The sequence below is a fragment of the Gymnoscopelus braueri genome (assembly GCF_963280865.1).
Source record: "Gymnoscopelus braueri genome assembly, chromosome: 14".
NCBI lineage: Eukaryota > Metazoa > Chordata > Actinopteri > Myctophiformes > Myctophidae > Gymnoscopelus > Gymnoscopelus braueri.
The window spans coordinates 5853380-5873379 of record NC_137619.1 but is presented as its reverse complement, the minus strand read 5'-3'; the positions used below and the strand labels follow the sequence as shown (position 1 = coordinate 5873379).

Below are 20000 nucleotides of genomic sequence, written 5' to 3'. Positions count from 1 at the left end.
CAGCGTCCAGCAGAACATTTCTCACAAACGGCTCCTCCAGGGATCAAAGACGATTCCTCAAATCCTTCTGTGTAAATGAATGGAATCCTATTGAGTGCACAAGCACTTAAATTGGTTCACAGATGCAAACATCACATACATTTTGGCCAATCAAAGAAGCCGTTGGCTGTTGAAGTCCCTAATATGGCAAATTGTTCTGAGTGACGTCATGAAAATGACATCATCAACGTGGAGTCAGAGACCCACATTGAAACCAAACAGTTAACACATCGAGTGCCAGAGGTTTTTTAAAGCGGGGTACAGTGCCAGCACTTCGTACCGTTTACGCCGATCTGTTTAGAGCTTTTGATGCCACCACGAGGACCAGGATGTAAACAATATGGTGTCTGCACGATGGTGGAGGGTCCCGTCTAACGACGGGAACAATAATATTTCTTGCGCGATCCGCCATTACAGAGTGATCGCACGTCGAAAATGGCTCGTTTTGACCACTGTAAAAAGATGGAGATATGGACCTTTTTCCTTGGAGGGGATGGAAGTGACTTTTTTTGGGCCGACGTCACATCCGTCCATTCCATCTTAAAGGGTCCTAGGATCATTCCTAAGTTTCGTTAGAGTGCCCCTTGTGGAAAAAATAATAATAATTTAAAAAAAAAGTGAAAAACCGGCTATGGCACTCAATGTGTTAATAGACCCTGTCCTGTTGAAACTAAATTTAATAGGCCTATTAGGCCAAATAAGTAGACTTTGTGTCCCACGGCAACAGCAGTTTTACATTTATTTGGCATCCATTCAGATGCAGCGTTCAGCAGAGCGTACGAATGGAACCAAATGGACCTTCAGGGTCCATTTGGTTCCATTTATAAACTCCTAGCATTAAATGAACACTGAGCATTGTACATTAGAGATCTGGGGGCTAGATGAGTCCTGCCCACTGCGTACAGTGCAGGTCATTTAACACAGATGTTGGGGGCTTCCATGAAAACAAGGTTGTGAACCTCTGGGTCAGACTCAGTGTTAGTTTGTAGAGAACATTGGTAAAGCTCTGGGTCAGAGTTAGTGTTAGTTTGTAGAGAACATTGGTAAAGCTCTGGGTCAGAGTCAGTGTTAGTTTGTAGAGAACATTGGTAAAGCTCTGGGTCAGAGTTAGTGTTAGTTTGTAGAGAACATTGGTAAAGCTCCTCACCTTCCTTTTGATGAGCTTTTATATGATGGTTTCATGTTAACAATGATGTAGCACCAGACACACTGCAGCAACATGGCCTGATAGTTACACTACTGTGTCATATAGAGCCTGATAGTTACACTACTGTGTCATATAGAGCCTGATAGTTACACTACTGTGTCATATAGAGTCTGATAGTTACACTACTGTGTCATATAGAGCCTGATAGTTACACTACTGTGTCATATAGAGCCTGATAGTTACACTACTGTGTCATATAGAGCCTGATAGTTACACTACTGTGTCATATAGAGTCTGATAGTTACACTACTGTGTCATATAGAGCCTGATAGTTACACTACTGTGTCATATAGAGCCTGATAATTACACCACTGTGTCATATAGAGTCTGATAGTTACACTACTGTGTCATATAGAGTCTGATAGTTACACTACTGTGTCATATAGAGCCTGATAGTTACACTACTGTGTCATATAGAGTCTGATAGTTACACTACTGTGTCATATAGAGTCTGATAGTTACACTACTGTGTCATATAGAGCCTGATAGTTACACTACTGTGTCATATAGAGTCTGATAGTTACACTACTGTGTCATATAGAGCCTGATAGTTGCACTACTGTGTCATATAGAGCCTGATAGTTACACTACTGCTACACCCAAGACGATTCCCACAAACAATGTTGCAGTGTTGATTTTGACAGCATATTTCTATTTAGTCTTAGTCATAGTCTTTTGAATAAAATTCCATTTAGTTTTAGTCATATTTTAGTCATCTGAAAAGTTTAACTTTCTGTCTAGTTTCAGTCGACTAAATGTCATAAGACTTTAGTCGACTAAATCTACAGTTGATTTAGTCAACTATAATGCATTTTGCCGGTGCCTTGACGGCGTCGTAATGGCTGATTTTACACTTGGTTGTATGCTGAAGCGAGCTTGTAGATCTGCTATTTTCAGAGCATGACACCCGAGCGCAACCAAACATAAAATGACTTGTCTTTTAGTTCTACTGGATTAGTTCTCCACTCGTCCCTCACTAACATTTTAGTCCAGTTTTTTATTTGTTCACGAAATTGTCAATATATTTAGTCTTAGTTTTAGTCATCATAGCTTAGTTTTTATTTAGTTTTCGTCAGTGGAAATAGGTAGTCGACCAACATTTTTCCTCTTAGTTTTAGTCGACACAATCAACACTGCAATGTTGTCACGTTAACAACATGGAATGTTGGTCCTGAACGACACTAATAGAGCTGATATCGTACAGTGCATTGTCATTGTCATTGGCCTAGGGAGCCAGAGGCCCTCGTTGCCCCAGGTACGATTCCAGGCCACGCCAGCATATGTGTCGATGAAATGAAATTTGTCCCTGAGCAAGACTCTTAACCCCTAATTGCTCACAGGCCCTCATTGGAAACAAGCCTTTCATGAACGTCCTGTTAAAAGGAATTATCCTTATCTTTACTCAAACTATTGTACATTGTACACAATTATTGAATAGTGTTTTGTTCTCGTTTATTTTATTTGTTTGAGATTTTATTGTGCTGTTTTGTTATTATAGACCAAAGCACATACAAACGTTTTAGATTAACCAGACACTACTAATGAAAAAAAAGATAGTTACCTACATTGGCATAACGGGAGAAAAAGAGGTAGCAATAATTGGCAACTCTAAAAGAGAATAGAAAAGCAAAAACGCATTTTTTTCATGACCAACAACCAGCAGTTGAAAACCCTTGAATGAATAGACTAATGGTTGTGTACCATATATGAGGAAGTGACATGTATTGATGGTGACACGGTTCCTGCTTAGAGACAGAATATCTTCTTTTTTCTTTTTCAGTTTCATAAACGTATAGCTTTTTAAAATTATTTTATTTATTATTATTATAATGGAGGTCAATGGTGCTCTGATTGGGCTGAAACGGGGCTTGACATCTTTCACTTCCTGTTTACATGGAACTTGGATGAGACTGAAATGTTACCCTTTTTTCTTTTTTATATTTGAAATATTCAACTTTAATTTCATAATGGAAGTCAATGGCAGTCGGATTGGGCTGAAACCATGCCCACATATGGAGTCATTAAGTCATAGATACATCATAGGTGACTGACGTCATAGATTGGTCACCAGAAGTCTGAGATCAAAATCAGGCCATGCCCTTATTTTATTTATTTGTTGTTGTTGGTTGTCATGGCTGCCAGTTCCCACCTGATGTTGTGTGTGAGTTCTGATTGGTCCAGATCGTACTGAATAACTGCTAGCTTGCATAACGTCTTCAGACTAGGACTTAAGTCTAACATGTACAGGTCAGGTGTGTTTTCTCCTCCAACTTGGATGACACGATCTCCCACAATGCAACAGCACATACTATACATCCCACATGGTCCTTTCCCTTTGTGCTCAACCTTCTTCCAGGAGAAGATCTCTGGACTGAATTTCCACAGATCATTGAGGGTAGTATTATTAAATCCACCACATATGTACAGTTCTCCATTGTAGGTAAAGGCTGAATGACTCCAGCGTTCTTCTGGAAGAAGCAGTGCAGAAGGTGTGTTCAGCCAGCAGTTGGTCTCTGTGTCAAACACTCTGATGATGTTGTTGCAGGGGGGGGCTCCGCCCCCAAATACAAACATCTTTGTACCGATGATGGTGGCAGAGTGAAATGATGAAACAGGTGCTGGAGAGTCTCCGGTGTTAATTAAAGACCAGACCATTGTGGTGGTGTCCAACTTGTACATGTCTTTAAAGTATCCAGTACCAAGGCTGTATCCTCCATGAATATACATGACCTTCCCCAAGAAACAGGCTGAGTGGTTCCTCCTCGCTTCTGGAACAGTTCCAGAAACCTTGGGCTTTAACCATCTGTGGGCGTCGACATCAAATGCATAAAGCACATTATAGTTATTTTCTGTGTCATAACCCCCCCAGATGTAGACGATATTCTCTATAAGCACAGCTGTGTGGCCCCAGCGCCTAGATGGAACCTCAAGGTGACATTCTCCTCTTCCAGTTGTCATTGGGGTCAACTTCCTCCAGCGTAGAGACACTGTGTTGAAGACGTGAACATCAATCTGATCCTTGTTGATGTTCGTGACCCCTCCAAACGAGTAGACTTTGTCCCCCACGACAACAGCAGCATGACGGTCTAACTCTAGTCCTCTGTTCAGATACAGCGTCCAGCAGAACATTTCTCACAAACGGCTCCTCCAGGGATCAAAGACGATTCCTCAAATCCTTCTGTGTAAATAATGGCATCCTGTTGAGTGCACAAGCACTTATATTGGTTCACTGATGCAAACATCACATACGTTTTGGCCAATCAAAGAAGCTGTTGGCTGTTGAAGTCCCTAATATGGCAAATTGTTCTGAGTGACGTCATGAAAACCAAACTGTTAATAGACCCTGTCCTGTTGAAAATACATGTAATAGGCCTATTAGTCCAAATAAGTAGACTTTGTCTCCCACGGCAACAGCAGCTTTAAAAAAAAATCATTCAGATGCAGCGTTCAGCAGAGCGTACAAATGTAACCAAATGGTTACATTTATGAGATATGACTGTGTCATATCTTGTTTTTACTTTTGTTTTTATTTGCTTTTTCCATTTTAAAATACAAGACATACATGACAGACGCAAACAGAGCAGAAGAAACAAAACAAAACATAACATAACAAAAACGAGACATAAAAACAACCACTATACACCAAAACAAACCCACCCTCACCCACCCCTGTCCAGGGGGGAGTAGAATAAATTAATGACCTCATGCAAATGAGAAACAAAGCAAAACCAAATTTAAATAATAAAAAAAAGAAGTAATAATGGTGATAACAGAGTAGTATGCTTTTTGCTGCAGAGCCCTAGTCTAAAGTGTCCATGATGGCACGCTGTTCACAGATTGGACCAAATATATTGTCTAGCAGGTGTTCAGCTCGTTAGTTAGAACATGTTTGATTGATTGGTTACCTTAAAGGTTCTATGACATTCATTTTCACTTTTTTTTATTTTTTATGTTTTTTTGGGGGGATTTTATGACCTCAATTACACCCAAAAAAACTGAACTTTGAACATTCTGTGGATTTTCTGTGGTCTGGGGTTTTCTGAATAATTAGGCTGAAAAGTAATCTGAGATTGGCCCTTGGAGTGTGAAGTCATAGGCCATTAATCCCGCCCACTCTCCTCCCCTCCCCTATCCTTTCCTTTGGGGGGGGGGGGGGGGCGGAGCAGAGGTGATGATTGACAGGCAAAATCCCTCAACAGCGATACCCGCAGGCAAAGATTTATTTTCTCATTGCAGTTGAAAAGGCTTTAGAAATGTGAGAGGAAAACACCTGCAATGGATAACTGAAGTGGAATTTTCAGTTAAAACTTTTTATACACGTTTGAAGGAACATGACAAAGACTTTTAATGTGTTGTAAAACTGAATGTCATGAAACCTTTAAAGGAGTAGTTCACCCAACAAAAAAAATACTTATTTTCTATCAATTACACACATGAAGCCTTGCATTCATGGAGATTTGTTTTGTTTCTGTCGCATTCCTGAGACGATGATGTGATGACGGGTATCTGTTCTTGCTGACTAGACTTGTATCTTAAAACCTCATGAGGTCTTGTATGAGGTCTTGTATTTTATGACTAGTTCGTATTATTGGTGCTGTGTGTGCGTGCGTGTGCGTGTGCGTGTGCGTGTGCGTGTGCGTGTGCGTGTGCGTGTGTGTGTGTGTGTGTGTGTGTGAATACACATTGACCTGAATCCAACATATTAATAGAAAAAGTCAATGTTTACACAAACAAACCTGTCCTTGCTGTTTTACACGGAACCAAACAAATGTGCCGTCATACCGCCCCCATGTGGCCTTTTTACATATCGCACCGGCGGCGTTAACAACAGGCCCTGTAGACTGTCCTGTGTGTGTGTATATCTCAGTGGCAAATATTGTACTTTTACTCTTTAGTTACTTTGCAGATATAAATTATTACATTAAAAAACATACATTAACCACTTTAGCCCTATGTTATACCTAGGCTATTTGAAAATAGCAGATCTACAAGCTCACAACAACAGCTATTTTCAAACATTTTAGTACTTTTACTTTTGGTACTTTAAGTACATTTCGATACCAATACCTTTGTACTATCGACCACCGTCGTGAAGAGATATTCCTTACCAAGGTGCTAAAATACCAACGTCTCAAGGATGCTTTTATACAGCTTGGTTACAAATGTAAACTGCTTGTGTCTATATGTGGAAGCCTCGGTAATGTCCATAAATCAGTTGTGAGAGGCCTGCAGATTGCAGGAATGAACAATAAGCCAAGAGCTAATTTAAGGCATTGGCTAAATTCTGTTCAGTGTCTGTGATAATTGTCAGTCGCCACATTATGGAGGAGGCGATGCTTCCTGTATCCGTGATCTGTTTCCTGAAATACGTTGTTGAGTTTCCTAAGTTTGTGCATCTACTACTGTTAATGTGTTAAATGTGAACGCAAATGAAGTGTGTGTGTGTGTGTGTGTGTGTGTGTGTGTGTGTGTGTGTGTGTGTGTGTGTGTGTGTGTGTGTGTGTGTGTGTGTGTGTGTGTGTGTGTGTGTGTGTGTGTGTGTGTGTGTGTGTGTGTGTGTGTGTGTGTGTGTGTGTGTGTGTTCTAGTTGAACAGTCAAAGATATAGTTACTTGTGTTTATGATAAAGATTCTATTTTATACAGACAGACAGACAGATCTTTACACAACATAAATTACACTCTATTCACTCACTTATTTTCTTTATCGTTACACATTTTATTCTCAATTCTTCCACCACATGTCATAAGTTGGGTCCTATATTAAAGGAGGAGTTCACCCAAAAAAAATACTTATTTTCTATCAATTGCACACCCTATGAAGCCTTGAATCCATGGATTCTTTTTTGTTTTTGTCGCATTCTTAAGCTAATAATTTGATTCCCGTCTCCTACCGGCTAATGTATCCGGTAGGAGACACAAAGTAGATTATTTGTGTCTCCTACCGGAAATACACACGGTCATCAAATGATTGTCTTAGGAATGCCACAAAAACAAAAATAAATCCATGAAATCAAGGCTTCATGGGGTGTGTAATTGATAGAAAATAAGATTTTTTTTGGGTGAACTCCTCCTTTAAGCCCTGTATACAGGGGCGGCCATAGCTGAGTGGTTAGTGAGCCCGCCTAGGGAGCCAGAGACCCTGGTTGCCCCAGACTCTTAACCCCTAATTGCTCACAGGCCCTCATTGGAAACAAGCCTGCAAGGACTTTCATGAACGTCCTGTTAAAAGGAATTATCCTTATCCTTATACGGTTTACCTCTTTGTTCCAGGAGAACATCCTGATGAGGATCCACTTCCACATCTCAGATGAGACCAAAGAAGACATCTGTACAGCCAGACACTGCATTCCTCACCAGAAGTTTGCTATGACGCTGTTTGAACAGGTACATAATATCTTAAAGGTTTATCTGATGTTTTGAGATGGGGGTCCACGGCCAAATATATATATTTTTGGGGTCCTTGACACGTTTGAGAACCACTGATATTATAGCAACATAAGTTTTTTGAAAAAAAACAAAAACAGTAGAATAATAACTGGCAGTGAATGTGTTTAAAAGTAATTAAAATTAGTAAAAATATGAAATGTAAGTATAACTACTTAAAAGTTCTTAAAACCATTAAAATACTTCAAAGTAACTAAATAAACCTAAATTGCACACATACTGTATACTGTGTACTACAGAAGTTTTCAAATGGCCATAACTCGTAACCATTAGTCTAATCAGTGCAAATAGAGTAGTACCGCCTCAATACTAGCACACAGACACCAATTAGAGTAGTATCGCCTGAATGTCATCACCCACACATCAAATAGAGCAGTGTTTCCCAACCTTTTTGGTGCCAAGGCACACCTGGCATAGCCAAAAGATCCCAGGGCACACCTAGATATATGGTGTGCATATATATATATATATATATTACAGGGAAATTGGCATTCCACGGAAATTGAAAAAGGAGCACTCGTTTTCACCCCCCCAGGCAATTCTGTAGAACCAACACTAGAGGGCAATGCAAGCCACATAACGTCTATGCAACGTGCATAGACGTGCATAGACATGAACGTGCATGCGTGTGCACGCACGCATGCACACACGCACGCGCGTGCGCGCACACACTCATGCTTCCAATTTGGTTTATTGAAAGCATGACTGTTAAGATACTTTTCTTGTGTTCTGGCTTTTAACATTTGTTTTAGTTTATCCACGACACACACGCACAAGTGGATAGTAACCCATGAAAAGATCTATTCTCCCCCTATCGGTTTACAACTCGGACGGCGCTGATTCGACTAGCAAACCATCGGCCGGTCGGCGCGGGAACTCATGCTCGGGCGCGCCTCCTCGGCCTCAAGCCCTGCTAAGTCGGCGCGCCTCCGTCATGGGCAATAACTATTATCACATGTGCGTGTGAACGCGTGTTCAAGCGTTCCCCTAGCGTAGCTTCCTGGTTGCTATGTGGGGGGGAACAACAAAAGCCAGGTCCGCCTCGCATCAAAGCCCCGCCCCGCGCCTCCTCCTCCTCCTCCTTTAGGCCCAGCGCCTAAAAACGATCGCTCCTTTTTCAATTTCCCTGGAATGCCAATTTCCCTGTAAGATATATATATATATTAGGGGTGTGCCGATATATCGTCCCGCGATATATCGCGATACGTTTTCGTGACGATATGTATCGTTTTGGGGAAAAAAAATATCGTTTTTTTCAATAATAATAATCAGGCAAGCAAACAGCCCGAGGTGAAAAGGGTGACAACATGTTGTTTTTCTTGGGGTCAGGTGTCACACTATTGCCCTATTTGGATTCAAAACGGCTATTGTAGCTGAAAAGCTACAAGTTTGCATGTCTGAATAATGCAAAAACAGAATTATTTGTTTGCATTTGCTTTTTTTCTCCCCCATATATATTTTCATAATAAAAAAGTGCTTATCGTGATCGTATCGAAGTTGTGAGCCCAATATCGTATCGTTTCGTGAAATTAGTGTATCGGCACACCCCTAATATATATATATATATATATATGGCAGGCTATAATTCACATTCACACATCAAATAGAGTAGTACCGCCTGAATGCCAGCGTCCAAATATCAAACAGAGTAGGCCCTGCTTACTGGGTGTGATTTTTCTCTAACGTAACGTAGAGCTTCATATGTATTTATATTTAGGTATTTTTTGGTGTGACTATTAGTGATATAAACGTTTGTGTGTGTGTGTGTGTGTGTGTGTGTGTCAGTGTGTGTGCAGTAGTTGCGGAGCGTCGTCAGACCCACTGCCCTTCATTCAGATGGTTCACTATATCTCCACTACGTCTTTATGGTAAGACCACATACACACACACACACACACACACACACACACACACACACACACACACACACACACACACACACACACACACTACATCTCCACTACGTCTTTATGGTAAGACCACGCACACACACACACACACACACACACACACACACACACACACACACACACACACACACACACACACACACACTGACAGATACAAAGACACAACGCCGTTGATCTGTAGCTGAGTCGCTGGTTAACCCATTAATACATGAGGCCGATTCTACAAATGTCTTCTAAATCCTAACAGTTTTTGGATTATTATTACAAAACACACACCACTTCAGCCCTATATACATTTCGGCCGTTTGAAAATAGCAGATCTACAAGCTCACAATGCGTTGCGATGTGTCGCATTGTGAGCTTGTAGATCTGCTATTTTCAAATATTTTTTTAAGTAACTTGCCCAACACTGATCATCGTAGGGATGTCCGATATTGACTTTTTTGCCGATATCCGATATTCCAATACTTTCAAAACGGCTAATTTACGATACCGATATCAACCAATACCGATATATGCTGGCTTTTTCACCAAAAGTCAACTAATTGTCAGGTAACAACATCACATATCTAATAAAATAAAATAGCTATGATATCAGTATAATATCTAATACATCTAATATAATACATTGATGTTGTTAGGTTTTCAATGAAGTGAGTCCCAGAGTCAACGAGTGTCAGCTGGACACAGACACACACACCTGTGTTTCATTTCTCTCCAAAAGCCTTTAAATATGATGGAATAGGATTAAGGATTACTGTGATTATCGTAAGCTCACATTTCATAGCACACACACCATACTATGTTGTTTTCTTTCAAAAAACGATACCGATATTTTCCGATATTATACGTTTTTTACTAATATCGGCCAATAATATCGGGAGGCCGATATTATGTCCTTTAAAATGAAATGTAAAAAAAAAAAAAAACTGCAACATTTATGAACAGACCCACTTGCATTTAGTAACTTCCACTGAAAACTATGTCAGAACTACTGAACACATTGTCTGCTGAGCCTGTCTGGCTGGGGTTGCTATTGTGATCAATTTACCATATTAGGAACATCACCATCCATGGACTTCATTGATTGGCCAGCCCAACCCATCAGCTTTGTGGATTGGTCAAACTTTGCTTGACCTTTGTGAAACTGAACCAATATTAGTGGTAGAACACACAATAGGACACCATTCTGTTACACAGCAAGACTTGAACAATCCAATTCAAACCCTGGAGGAGCTGTAACAGAAATGTTCTGCTGGACGCTGCATCTGAACAGAGGACCAAAGTTTGAATGTCTAGCTGCTGTTGCCGTGGGAGACAAAGTCTACTCATTTGGAGGGGTCAGGAACGACAGGCATGACCAGATTGATGTTCACATCTTCAATACAGTGTCTTTACGCTGGAGGAGGTTGACCCCAGTGACAACTGGAAGAGGAGAATGTCACCTTGAGGTTCCATCCAATAGCTACTACCACACAGCTGTGCTCATAGAATATATAATCTATATCTGGGGGGGTTATGATTATGACACGAAGGAGTCGTTCAACATTCTTTATGCATTTGATGTCGACACCCACAGATGGTTCAAGCCCAAGGTTTCTGGAACTGTTCCAGAGGCGAGGGACGGACACTCAGCCTGTGTCTTGGGGAAGGCCATGTATATTCATGGAGGATACAACTATGTAACTGGATTCTATAATGACATGTACAAGTTGGACAGCACCACAATGGTCTGGTCTTTAATTAACACCAGAGGCTCTCCACCACATGCTTCATGGTGTCACTCTGCCACCATCATCGGGACAAAGATGTTTGTATTTGGTGGCTATGGGCACCAGGACAAGAACATCAGAGTGTTTGACACAGAGAACAACTGCTGGCTGAACACACCTTCTGCACAGCTTCTTTCAGAAGAACGCTGGGGTCAGACAGCCTTTACTTACAATGGAGAACTGTACATATTTGGTGGCAGGGATTGGGGAAAGAACTTAAATGATCTGTTGAAATTCAGTCCAGAGAGCTTCTCCTGTAAGAAGGTTGAGCCCAGAGGGAAAGGACTGTGTGGGATGTATTGGATGGGCTGTTGCATTGTGGGAGATCGTATTATCCTCTTTGGAGGAGAAAACACACATTATGCCAACTAGCAGTTATTCGGTACGATCTGGACCAATCAGAACTCACACACGACATCAGGTGGGAACTGGAAGCCATGACAACAGCAACAAATAAATAATATAAGTAAGACAAGTCCAATGAGGGCGTGGCCTGCTGTGGATCTTGGACTTCATGTGGCCAATCTGTGAAGTCAGTCATATATGATGTATCTATGACATAATGACTCCGTATTAACACATTCCCTGCCATGGATGGAGTTCTCCGTCATTTCAGATCCCCCGTTCACCGCCATTGACGTAGATCTCTCTTATTTTAAAAAAAGGGGGCGCTCTAACGCAACTTCCATCGACTCTGATAGAAGGAATCGATGGATGTGACGTCATCCCCAAAAACGTCACTTCCGTCCCCTCCAATGATAGGATTTGGAGAAAAACACTTGTAGCTCTTAAGGTCCTTACACACCGGCGAATGTGCGAATATACGCAAAATTCGGACTCGTTCCGAATAATTAAAAGACGCTTTTTCGCTTCGCTTTTCCGCTTTTTCGCGCCATGTACGCTTGCATTGACTTTATAAGGTTTTTAAAAAAAGCGTATTATTCGCACGAAAAAATCGCCCCGGTGTGTAAGGACCTTTACTCTTTATTTTTTGATGGTGAAAACCAGCCATTTTAAACGCGCGATTGCTCCAAGATGGCCGATCGCGGTAAAACAAATGTTGTTCCAGTGGATAGACCAGACCCTCCCCCACCCCTCGGACACTTTTTATTTACATCCGTGTGCACGTTGTGGCTTCTGCAGCGCTCCAAGGATCGTCAAAACAAGGTGAAAAACGCTGGCAGCAGCAAAATAATTCATTAAATAATACCTTGCAGTAAATGTGTTAAGTAAAAATCCGGGCAAGTTTTCAGCCTCTGATAATATTCAAAAAGTAAAATATTTCAAAGAATATACAATTTGAAAATAAAATCTGCTTACGGACCATGCAGTGGCGTCGTTACGCGGGGGCTTAGGTGGCTATAGCCAATATAAAAAAATATATTTTTAAAATTATATATCTATAACCCTAACCTAACCCTACCCCTAACCCTAAAACCGAAATAAAGTAAAAAAGAAACGGGGGGAAAAGTACCCAAATCCGCCGAAATCCGCGCGGGGGAGGGGACAGCATGTGTCCGTTGCCTGGGGGGCTAAGCCCCCAACCTAGTAGAGACCTAGCGACGCCTCTGGGACCATGTCACCATGTCACTTCCTGTTCACATTGTGGCTCCTATATATTTAGCAGAATAGAATACAATGAATAGAACAGCAGACCTCCAAGCTCACAACAGTCTCATCCGCAACGCGCTTTTGAGCTTGTATGTCAGCTGTTAAGTCATAGAGTTAAAAATAATAGAGAGGGCACCAGAAATCTCCTCCCATCCACTTGCATTGAGTTGCTCACCCAGCGCATGGGCTCAATTGAACCCTTCTTCCGGGTTGGAAATTTGGTGGGCGCGGCCTATTTGGGGCTCCGAACGCGTCACTTCTATGACGCGTTTTGCGTCACAGTGACGCGTTTTGCGTCACAGAAGCGCGCAGCCCCGTGCGCAAGCTCGTGCGCATGCTCGTGAGTCGAGCCCATTGGTCGAAACCGTTTTCGCGTTCATGTGTTGAGGCCCCAGGCCTGCACGCGCCTGCACTACCATGAATGGCCACCATGTCCATTTGGCTTCAATGAAACCACTGGGTTCTGGGGGCTTGGGTGAAGTACATATGTCTCGCTATAGGCGCACCCCACTATCCAACACACAAGAGGAGGCTGAATGAACTGAAACCAGCGCACCCCAAAACAACAGGTTTGGGGATCTGGGATTTGGGATTCAGATATTGTCACTTATCCATTTGAAGGTTTTGTGCCGGTGTTGTCATTGTGTCTATGTCTCTCTGATAATTTGTTGTGTTGTGTGTCGCTCAGCAACCAGGCGGTGAAGATGGTGGAGATGAGAGAGAAAGCCACGCCCGACATGTTTGGAGAGTTGCTACGCAACGCCAGCACCATGGGAGACCTGAGGAACTGCCCCGTACGTACACACTGTGTGTGTGTGTGTGTGTGTGTGTGTGTGTGTGTGTGTGTGTGTGTGTGTGTGTGTGTGTGTGTGTGTGTGTGTGTGTGTGTGTGTGTGTGTGTGTGTGTGTGTGGGAGAGAGAGAGAGTTTATCCCAAGCTAAGCTTTCCTATATGGATGTATAGCTATTTCTGACAGAAAATGCACAATTCTTATGGTTTTTGTAAGATAGAACACAGCTGTGTTTTACAAATGGATACACATGGATATTTTTTTGGTTCCGGTAGGAGACACAAAGGAGACTCTTTTTGTCTCTACCGGAACCGCTGCCGATCATCAAATTATTGGCTTTAGGAATGAGACAAAAACTAAGAAATATCTATGAATTCAAGTGTCCATGGGTTAGGGTTAGTCTCCATGAGGTGACTCATCCATAGAGTAGATATAGTCATATAGTCTCCATGAGGTGACTCATCCATAGAGTAGATATAGTCATATAGTCTCCATGGGGTGACTCATCCATAGAGTAGATATAGTCATATAGTCTCCATGGGGTGGAGGGACGCAGAGGGCATTTTAGAACCGAAGCGTGCTTACTGCGCTCGCGCAAATTAGTTTTTTTCCGGGTTTGTTACTTTTTTGGTATTTTTTTTACTTTCATTCAGTTAATTCGGATAATTCGGTACAAAAATGTAGTCCATGAAGTGTAGATGTCTGAGGTTTTCATCCCAAAAGTGGTGGGGGATATCCCCCCCCCCCAATGCAACTGAGTATGTTCAAACCCCCCCTCCTGCGTCCCTGATGGGGTGACTAATCGATAGGAAAAAAAGTCATTTTGGGGGTGAACACTAGAAGCATTATTTCTTTGATATTTTCAATTGTTTAAAAAAAAAGTTAAAACCTATTTCTGTCTCTGTCTGCCTGCCTGCCTGCCTGTCTCTCTGTCTCTTGCAGAGTAACTGTGGGGAGAAGCTGCGTATCCGTGGTGTTTTGCTCAACAGTCCAGAGATCATCACCATCGGTCTGGTTTGGGACTCTGATCATTCTGACCTGGCTGAGGACGTCATCCACAGCCTGGGCACCTGTCTGAGGCTGGGAGATGTACGCACACCCCCACACACACACACACACACACACACACACACACACACACACACACACACACACACGCACACACACCCACACCCACACCCACACACACGCACACGCACACGCACACACACACAAAGCATATTTTGATTATCGCGATAATATCTTTCATCACAATTATCTTTGCCACAATAATCGGCTAAATAATAGGCTTGTTGTACAAGTACACCTCCTGCTGGACGTGACACTGCTGTGTCACATGAATCATGAGACATGCTAAAGCTCACAACATTTCACACACTTTTTTTTTATTTTAGTTTTTGATATTTCATAGAATGCCCTATCCTCCCTGGGAAATCAATTACAGGTTTGCCAAACCTCAAGCAAAAATGTCAGAAATATATATATTTTTAAATAAAGAAAATCTGCTTGTTTTGAAGTAAGGAACTGGGCAAATTCCAACCAATTCTAATTAATTCTTTAGTTGAATAATTAATCATGTATGTCCCTCAGTGTGTTTGCTGTTTCTCCCAAAACCTTCTTCTTTTACTATTATTCTTTTAAATAAATGAAACAGCTTAAATTAAAGACAATTCATAGTCAATTCATAGTCTTATAATGAAGATACTGCCTGGATACGATACATTGTCCATTCCTGATACAGGACAGCCGATAGACCAATTATTTGTTTACAAACATTGAGATTGGACGCACAGATGACTGTTTCCTGTAATAAATTCCCAACAGATCCCCAAACCTGTTGTTTTGGGGTGCGCTGGTTTCATACAAGCTCACAACCGTGTCGCGGATGCGACCGCTGTGAGGTTGGAGGTCTGCTATTCTCGGCTGTTCTTCGCGGGACGGAGCATAAATTAGGCTTGACGGGCTGCAGCTGCGTGAGCCAAGCAGGTTCTGGTGCCGTGATCATAGAGCGCTCCCTCTGTTCTTATGACAGCCACTGGAGGCGGGACAACAACTGCTTTGAATTGTTATTATTGTTTCCACACAACAGAAACCAAGGATTATATATTTCAAGAGCGAGAGATCACAGTAAAAATCCTAAGCATTCTTCCTCCATACTGGGAGAAAAACAGCATCTGAAAGTTTGATGGGATGCATTTTTACGCGTGAGGCTGTGACCACTTTTACATTGCATCCTATGAGCGGTGGGGTTCATTTGGTGCCGACCTGCGCGCGCATACTGGTTCTTATCAGTGTGACGTCGTCTGTTAAGGCGTCTATAGAATAATGAGGATGTTATTCTAAAGAACACATTTTACAGGAAATGTGGCAGTATTATGCATAATATTATAACAGAATATTGTCAGACAGTGTAATAACTGTGTGTGTGTGTGTGTGTGTGTGTGTGTGTGTGTGTGTGTGTGTGTGTGTGTGTGTGTGTGTGTGTGTGTGTGTGTGTGTGTGTGTGTGTGTGTGTGTGTGTGTGTGTGTGTGTGTGTGTGTGTGTGTGTGTGTGTGTGTGTGTGTGTGTGTACGTACGCGTGTACACGTGTGTGTTCAGTTGTTCTACAGGGTGACAGAGGACAAGGCCCGGCAGGCAGAGCTCTACCTAGTGGGCATGGTGTGTTACTACGGCCAGCACTACTCCACCTTCTTCTTCCAGACCAAGATACGACGGTGGATGTACTTTGACGACGCCCACGTCAAAGAGGTAGCTGTCCCTTTTAACTCTTTGCCTGCCTTGGACGAGTTTGGAACGAGTCTTCATTCTTTAGTTGTCTTATAAAAGATCGCGCTGTTCTCTTTCACCCGAGTGATCAGGTTCACTTTCCTCTCACCCGGATCCGGAAATAACATCATCAGAACATTTCCGCCTCCGTCCACTTCCTGTTTATTGGTTTCCTGGAAATACAGTGGACTTTTTTTTCCACTGTATTACGCGAGACATCCTATTTTCAACATGGTCGAAACCAGTGGTTTTCAACCAGTGGTTCGGGGACCACCAGTGGTCCTTGAGGGAGTACCAGGGGGTCCCTGGCGAAATGAGTTAACATAGCGTCACAATCATTTTAACCGCTTAGCTTTGGCTATTCAAAAATGAGCTCATGAGCTTGTAGATCTGCTATTTTTGAAAAACCTTGAAAAAGTTTGCATAATCTTAATTTTTATATTTTTTTAAAGCAAAAATTCACTGATATCTTTGCTTCTGGCGGTCTCTGGCACAAAACATTTTCAAATGGCGGTCCGCGGCCAAATGTATAACAACTTTAGGGGTCCTTGGCATGAAAAAGGTTGAAAACCACTGGTCTAAACAAACGAATGGACAGCTCCGGTTATATATTTATTTCTCTAGACAAACGAACAGTGATCCACTTTCTGTTTACCAACGGTCTGACAAGCGATCATAATGTTTATAAATGTTCTGTGGCCAGTTGGGGAGGTGGGAAAGAAGTGCATGTTTGACGGTATATAATATGCTGTTTTCAGCGTGCCTGCCACATGGAAAGTTACCTCGCGGGTGAAAATGTTTTTCTCTGGGCGACGGCCACAGATCCTGTTTGTGTCTACACACACACAGTCCGACCATAGATCATACTGGATCAAAAATTTCTGTGACCAGTTGAAAAGGTTAAAAAACACGAAAACGCTGGCAGTGGGTGAGTTTATTTAAGCAATATTACACGAGAGGGTAATAAAGCACACCCTCTCGTGTAATATTGCGATTATACAACAGTTACCAACAAAACACATCCAAATGTATTCATATTGTGGAGCAATTCATAATAAAAAAAAATCATTTTATTTTGATTTATTAATGTGATTAGGCCCGTGCTATGATGCTGGTTTGAAGCACGGCTAGATAGCTATTTCAACCAATCAGATTGCTTGGTCCGAACTACCTGTTGTATAATAATGTATATATACTCAGTGAAAGAGTTAACTCATTGACTGCCAGAGTTAAAACCTCGTTCATAGCAGCCCTTGCCAGCGATTTTCGTGTTTTTTTGTTTCGTTATTTTGTTATTTAATTCACATCTAGAAAGTCTACCTTGACACTTGAATCGTTTCGATCGTTCCACCACTAGAGCGCAGCACATACCAAGCTTGATCGCCTCTCGATCACACTCGCCCCCTCCCAGACCCACTCACACAGTGAAACACATGAACCGGAAGTGAAATGTCTCACATTCTGTTATCGGCGAAAATTACTTTGTGATACACAACGGGGACCCGTGTTCGTCACCCAGACCATAGATTATAGGAGGGGAGGTCTCCGATCGCTTTTCATAGCGTGTGAAAAACCGTTTGTTTCCCTATTATGGTCGAAAATGACTGGGGGGAAAAATGTAAAACCGAAAACGGAACCCAAGTCATGGAACCGGATGCAGTGGTGGTTGAAGTAAGTGGAACCCGAAACTTAGCCTGATTCATAACAGAATAGCGTGATCAGAGCATAAAGATCAATAAAGACGTTAGATCGCATTAATGCGATCCTGGCGGCCAAGCGCGCTATTTATTAGATCGCGTTAATGCGATAATGGCGGCCAATGAGTTAAGAGCCTGTTCAAAGAGGTAGCTGTCCCTTTAAGGGCCTGTTCAAAGAGGTAGCTGTCCCTTTAAGAGCCTGTTCAAAGAGGTAGCTGTCCCTTTAAGAGCCTGTTCAAAGAGGTAGCTGTCCCTTTAAGGGCCTGTTCAAAGAGGTAGCTGTCCCTTTAAGGGCCTGTTCAAAGAGGTAGCTGTCCCTTTAATTCTTGGACTGCCAGCGATGTTCCAAGTGTTTTTACTAACCTTTGTAAAAGCATGGAATATTTTCCATGATCGCCTCATTACACACACGGGGGTCTGGGAAAAAAAGTGTCCGGTCGCGGTAATCTGTTGCATAGTTGTGGCCGGTTGAATGTGGCTTGTTTTTGCTAAAAAGCAACACTCCAAGTACCTCCAAAGTAAACTTTAACCCATTAATACCTGGAACGCATCTGTGTCACTTTAGATGTCTTTGGCTATTCAAAAATAGCAGATATACAAGCTCATAGCGCGGCACCGAGTGCCGCGCTATGAGCTTGTAGATCTGCTATTTTTGAAAAATCGAGGGAAAAAGAATTTTTTTTTTTTTTTTCAATTTTTTTTTGGGCGGTGAAACCGCCCCTATAAGTGAGATTTGGAAAAATGTACATTTTCCTGCGCTGTGATCTGGGCCCAGGAAATTAGTAGAATTATCCTGCGCTGTGATTGGCCAATCACAATCTATTCAGGACTGTGATTGGCCAGTGTCACATGACACATGTGCATAGCCCTATATAAGCAACCATAACTTGAAAAAAACCAAATATTGGTTTTTTTCAAGTTATGGTTTCGTCCATCATAAAGAGTGTTTCAATAAATGTATTTATCTTTTGTACATGATTGGTTGACTCCATTCAGTATTGTGATTAGCTAGCAAGACACCGCCCACTTCACACAGGGTGTGATTTTTAGGATTTAGAAGACATTTCTAGAATCTTCTCAGGTCTTAATGGGTTAAAGGGATATTTCATGTTGAAACATGTTTGGGGTCATTTTATCGTCTACTCATGCTTTTGTGTTTCACCCATTTACGAGTTAAAAATAATAGAGAGGTAACGGAAATCCCCGCCCATCCACTTTTATTGAGTTGCTCACCCAGCAGCATCATACTCCCTTTTCACCCCTTCTTCTGGGTTGGGCAATGTGACGGGGGGCGGGGCCTGTTTGGGGTCAATGTGACGCGTTGTGCGTCACCTCCGTGCGCAACCCCGTGCGCATTGGTGGAAAGTAACAGAGTACATGTACTCAAGTACTGTACTTAAGTACAATTTTGAGGTATTTGTACTTGAGTAGTTCCAATTTCCAATACTTTTACTTCTACTCCACTACATCTCAGAAGCAAATGTTGTACTTTTACTCCACTACAATTATTTGAAAACTTTAGTTACTAGTTACTTTGCAGATATAAATTATTATATTATAAAACATACAATAACCACTTCAGCCCTATTTTATACACAGGCTATTTGAAAATAGCCGATCTACAAGCTCACAACGTGTTGCACTGCGACGCGTTGTGAGCTTGTAGATCTGCTATTGTCAAACATTTTAGTACATTTACTTTTGGTACTTTAAGTATATTTTGATGCCAATACTTTTGTACTTTTACTCAAGTAACATTTTG

At 41.9% G+C, this 20000-nt stretch overlaps 2 protein-coding genes across 2 annotated transcripts in view; one reads left to right on the top strand and one right to left on the bottom strand.

Annotated features, from left to right (window-relative positions):
* Positions 1 to 20000, top strand: part of LOC308100061 (uncharacterized protein) — a 75173-nt gene that overhangs the window by 32427 nt on the left and 22746 nt on the right. The window contains exons 5-9 of the mRNA XM_080448961.1: positions 7518 to 7631; positions 9477 to 9559; positions 13673 to 13778; positions 14717 to 14863; positions 16374 to 16523. Coding sequence (XP_080305087.1) covers positions 7518 to 7631; positions 9477 to 9559; positions 13673 to 13778; positions 14717 to 14863; positions 16374 to 16523 — 600 coding nt within the window. The remainder of the gene's footprint in view (positions 1 to 7517; positions 7632 to 9476; positions 9560 to 13672; positions 13779 to 14716; positions 14864 to 16373; positions 16524 to 20000) is intronic.
* On the bottom strand, positions 3356 to 4375 carry LOC308099971 (kelch domain-containing protein 3-like; the record flags this gene model as incomplete). The annotated part of the gene is made up of 1 exon (XM_080448873.1): positions 3356 to 4375. The coding sequence occupies one exon, from the start codon at positions 4373 to 4375 to the stop codon at positions 3356 to 3358; it is 1020 nt and encodes a 339-aa protein (XP_080304999.1).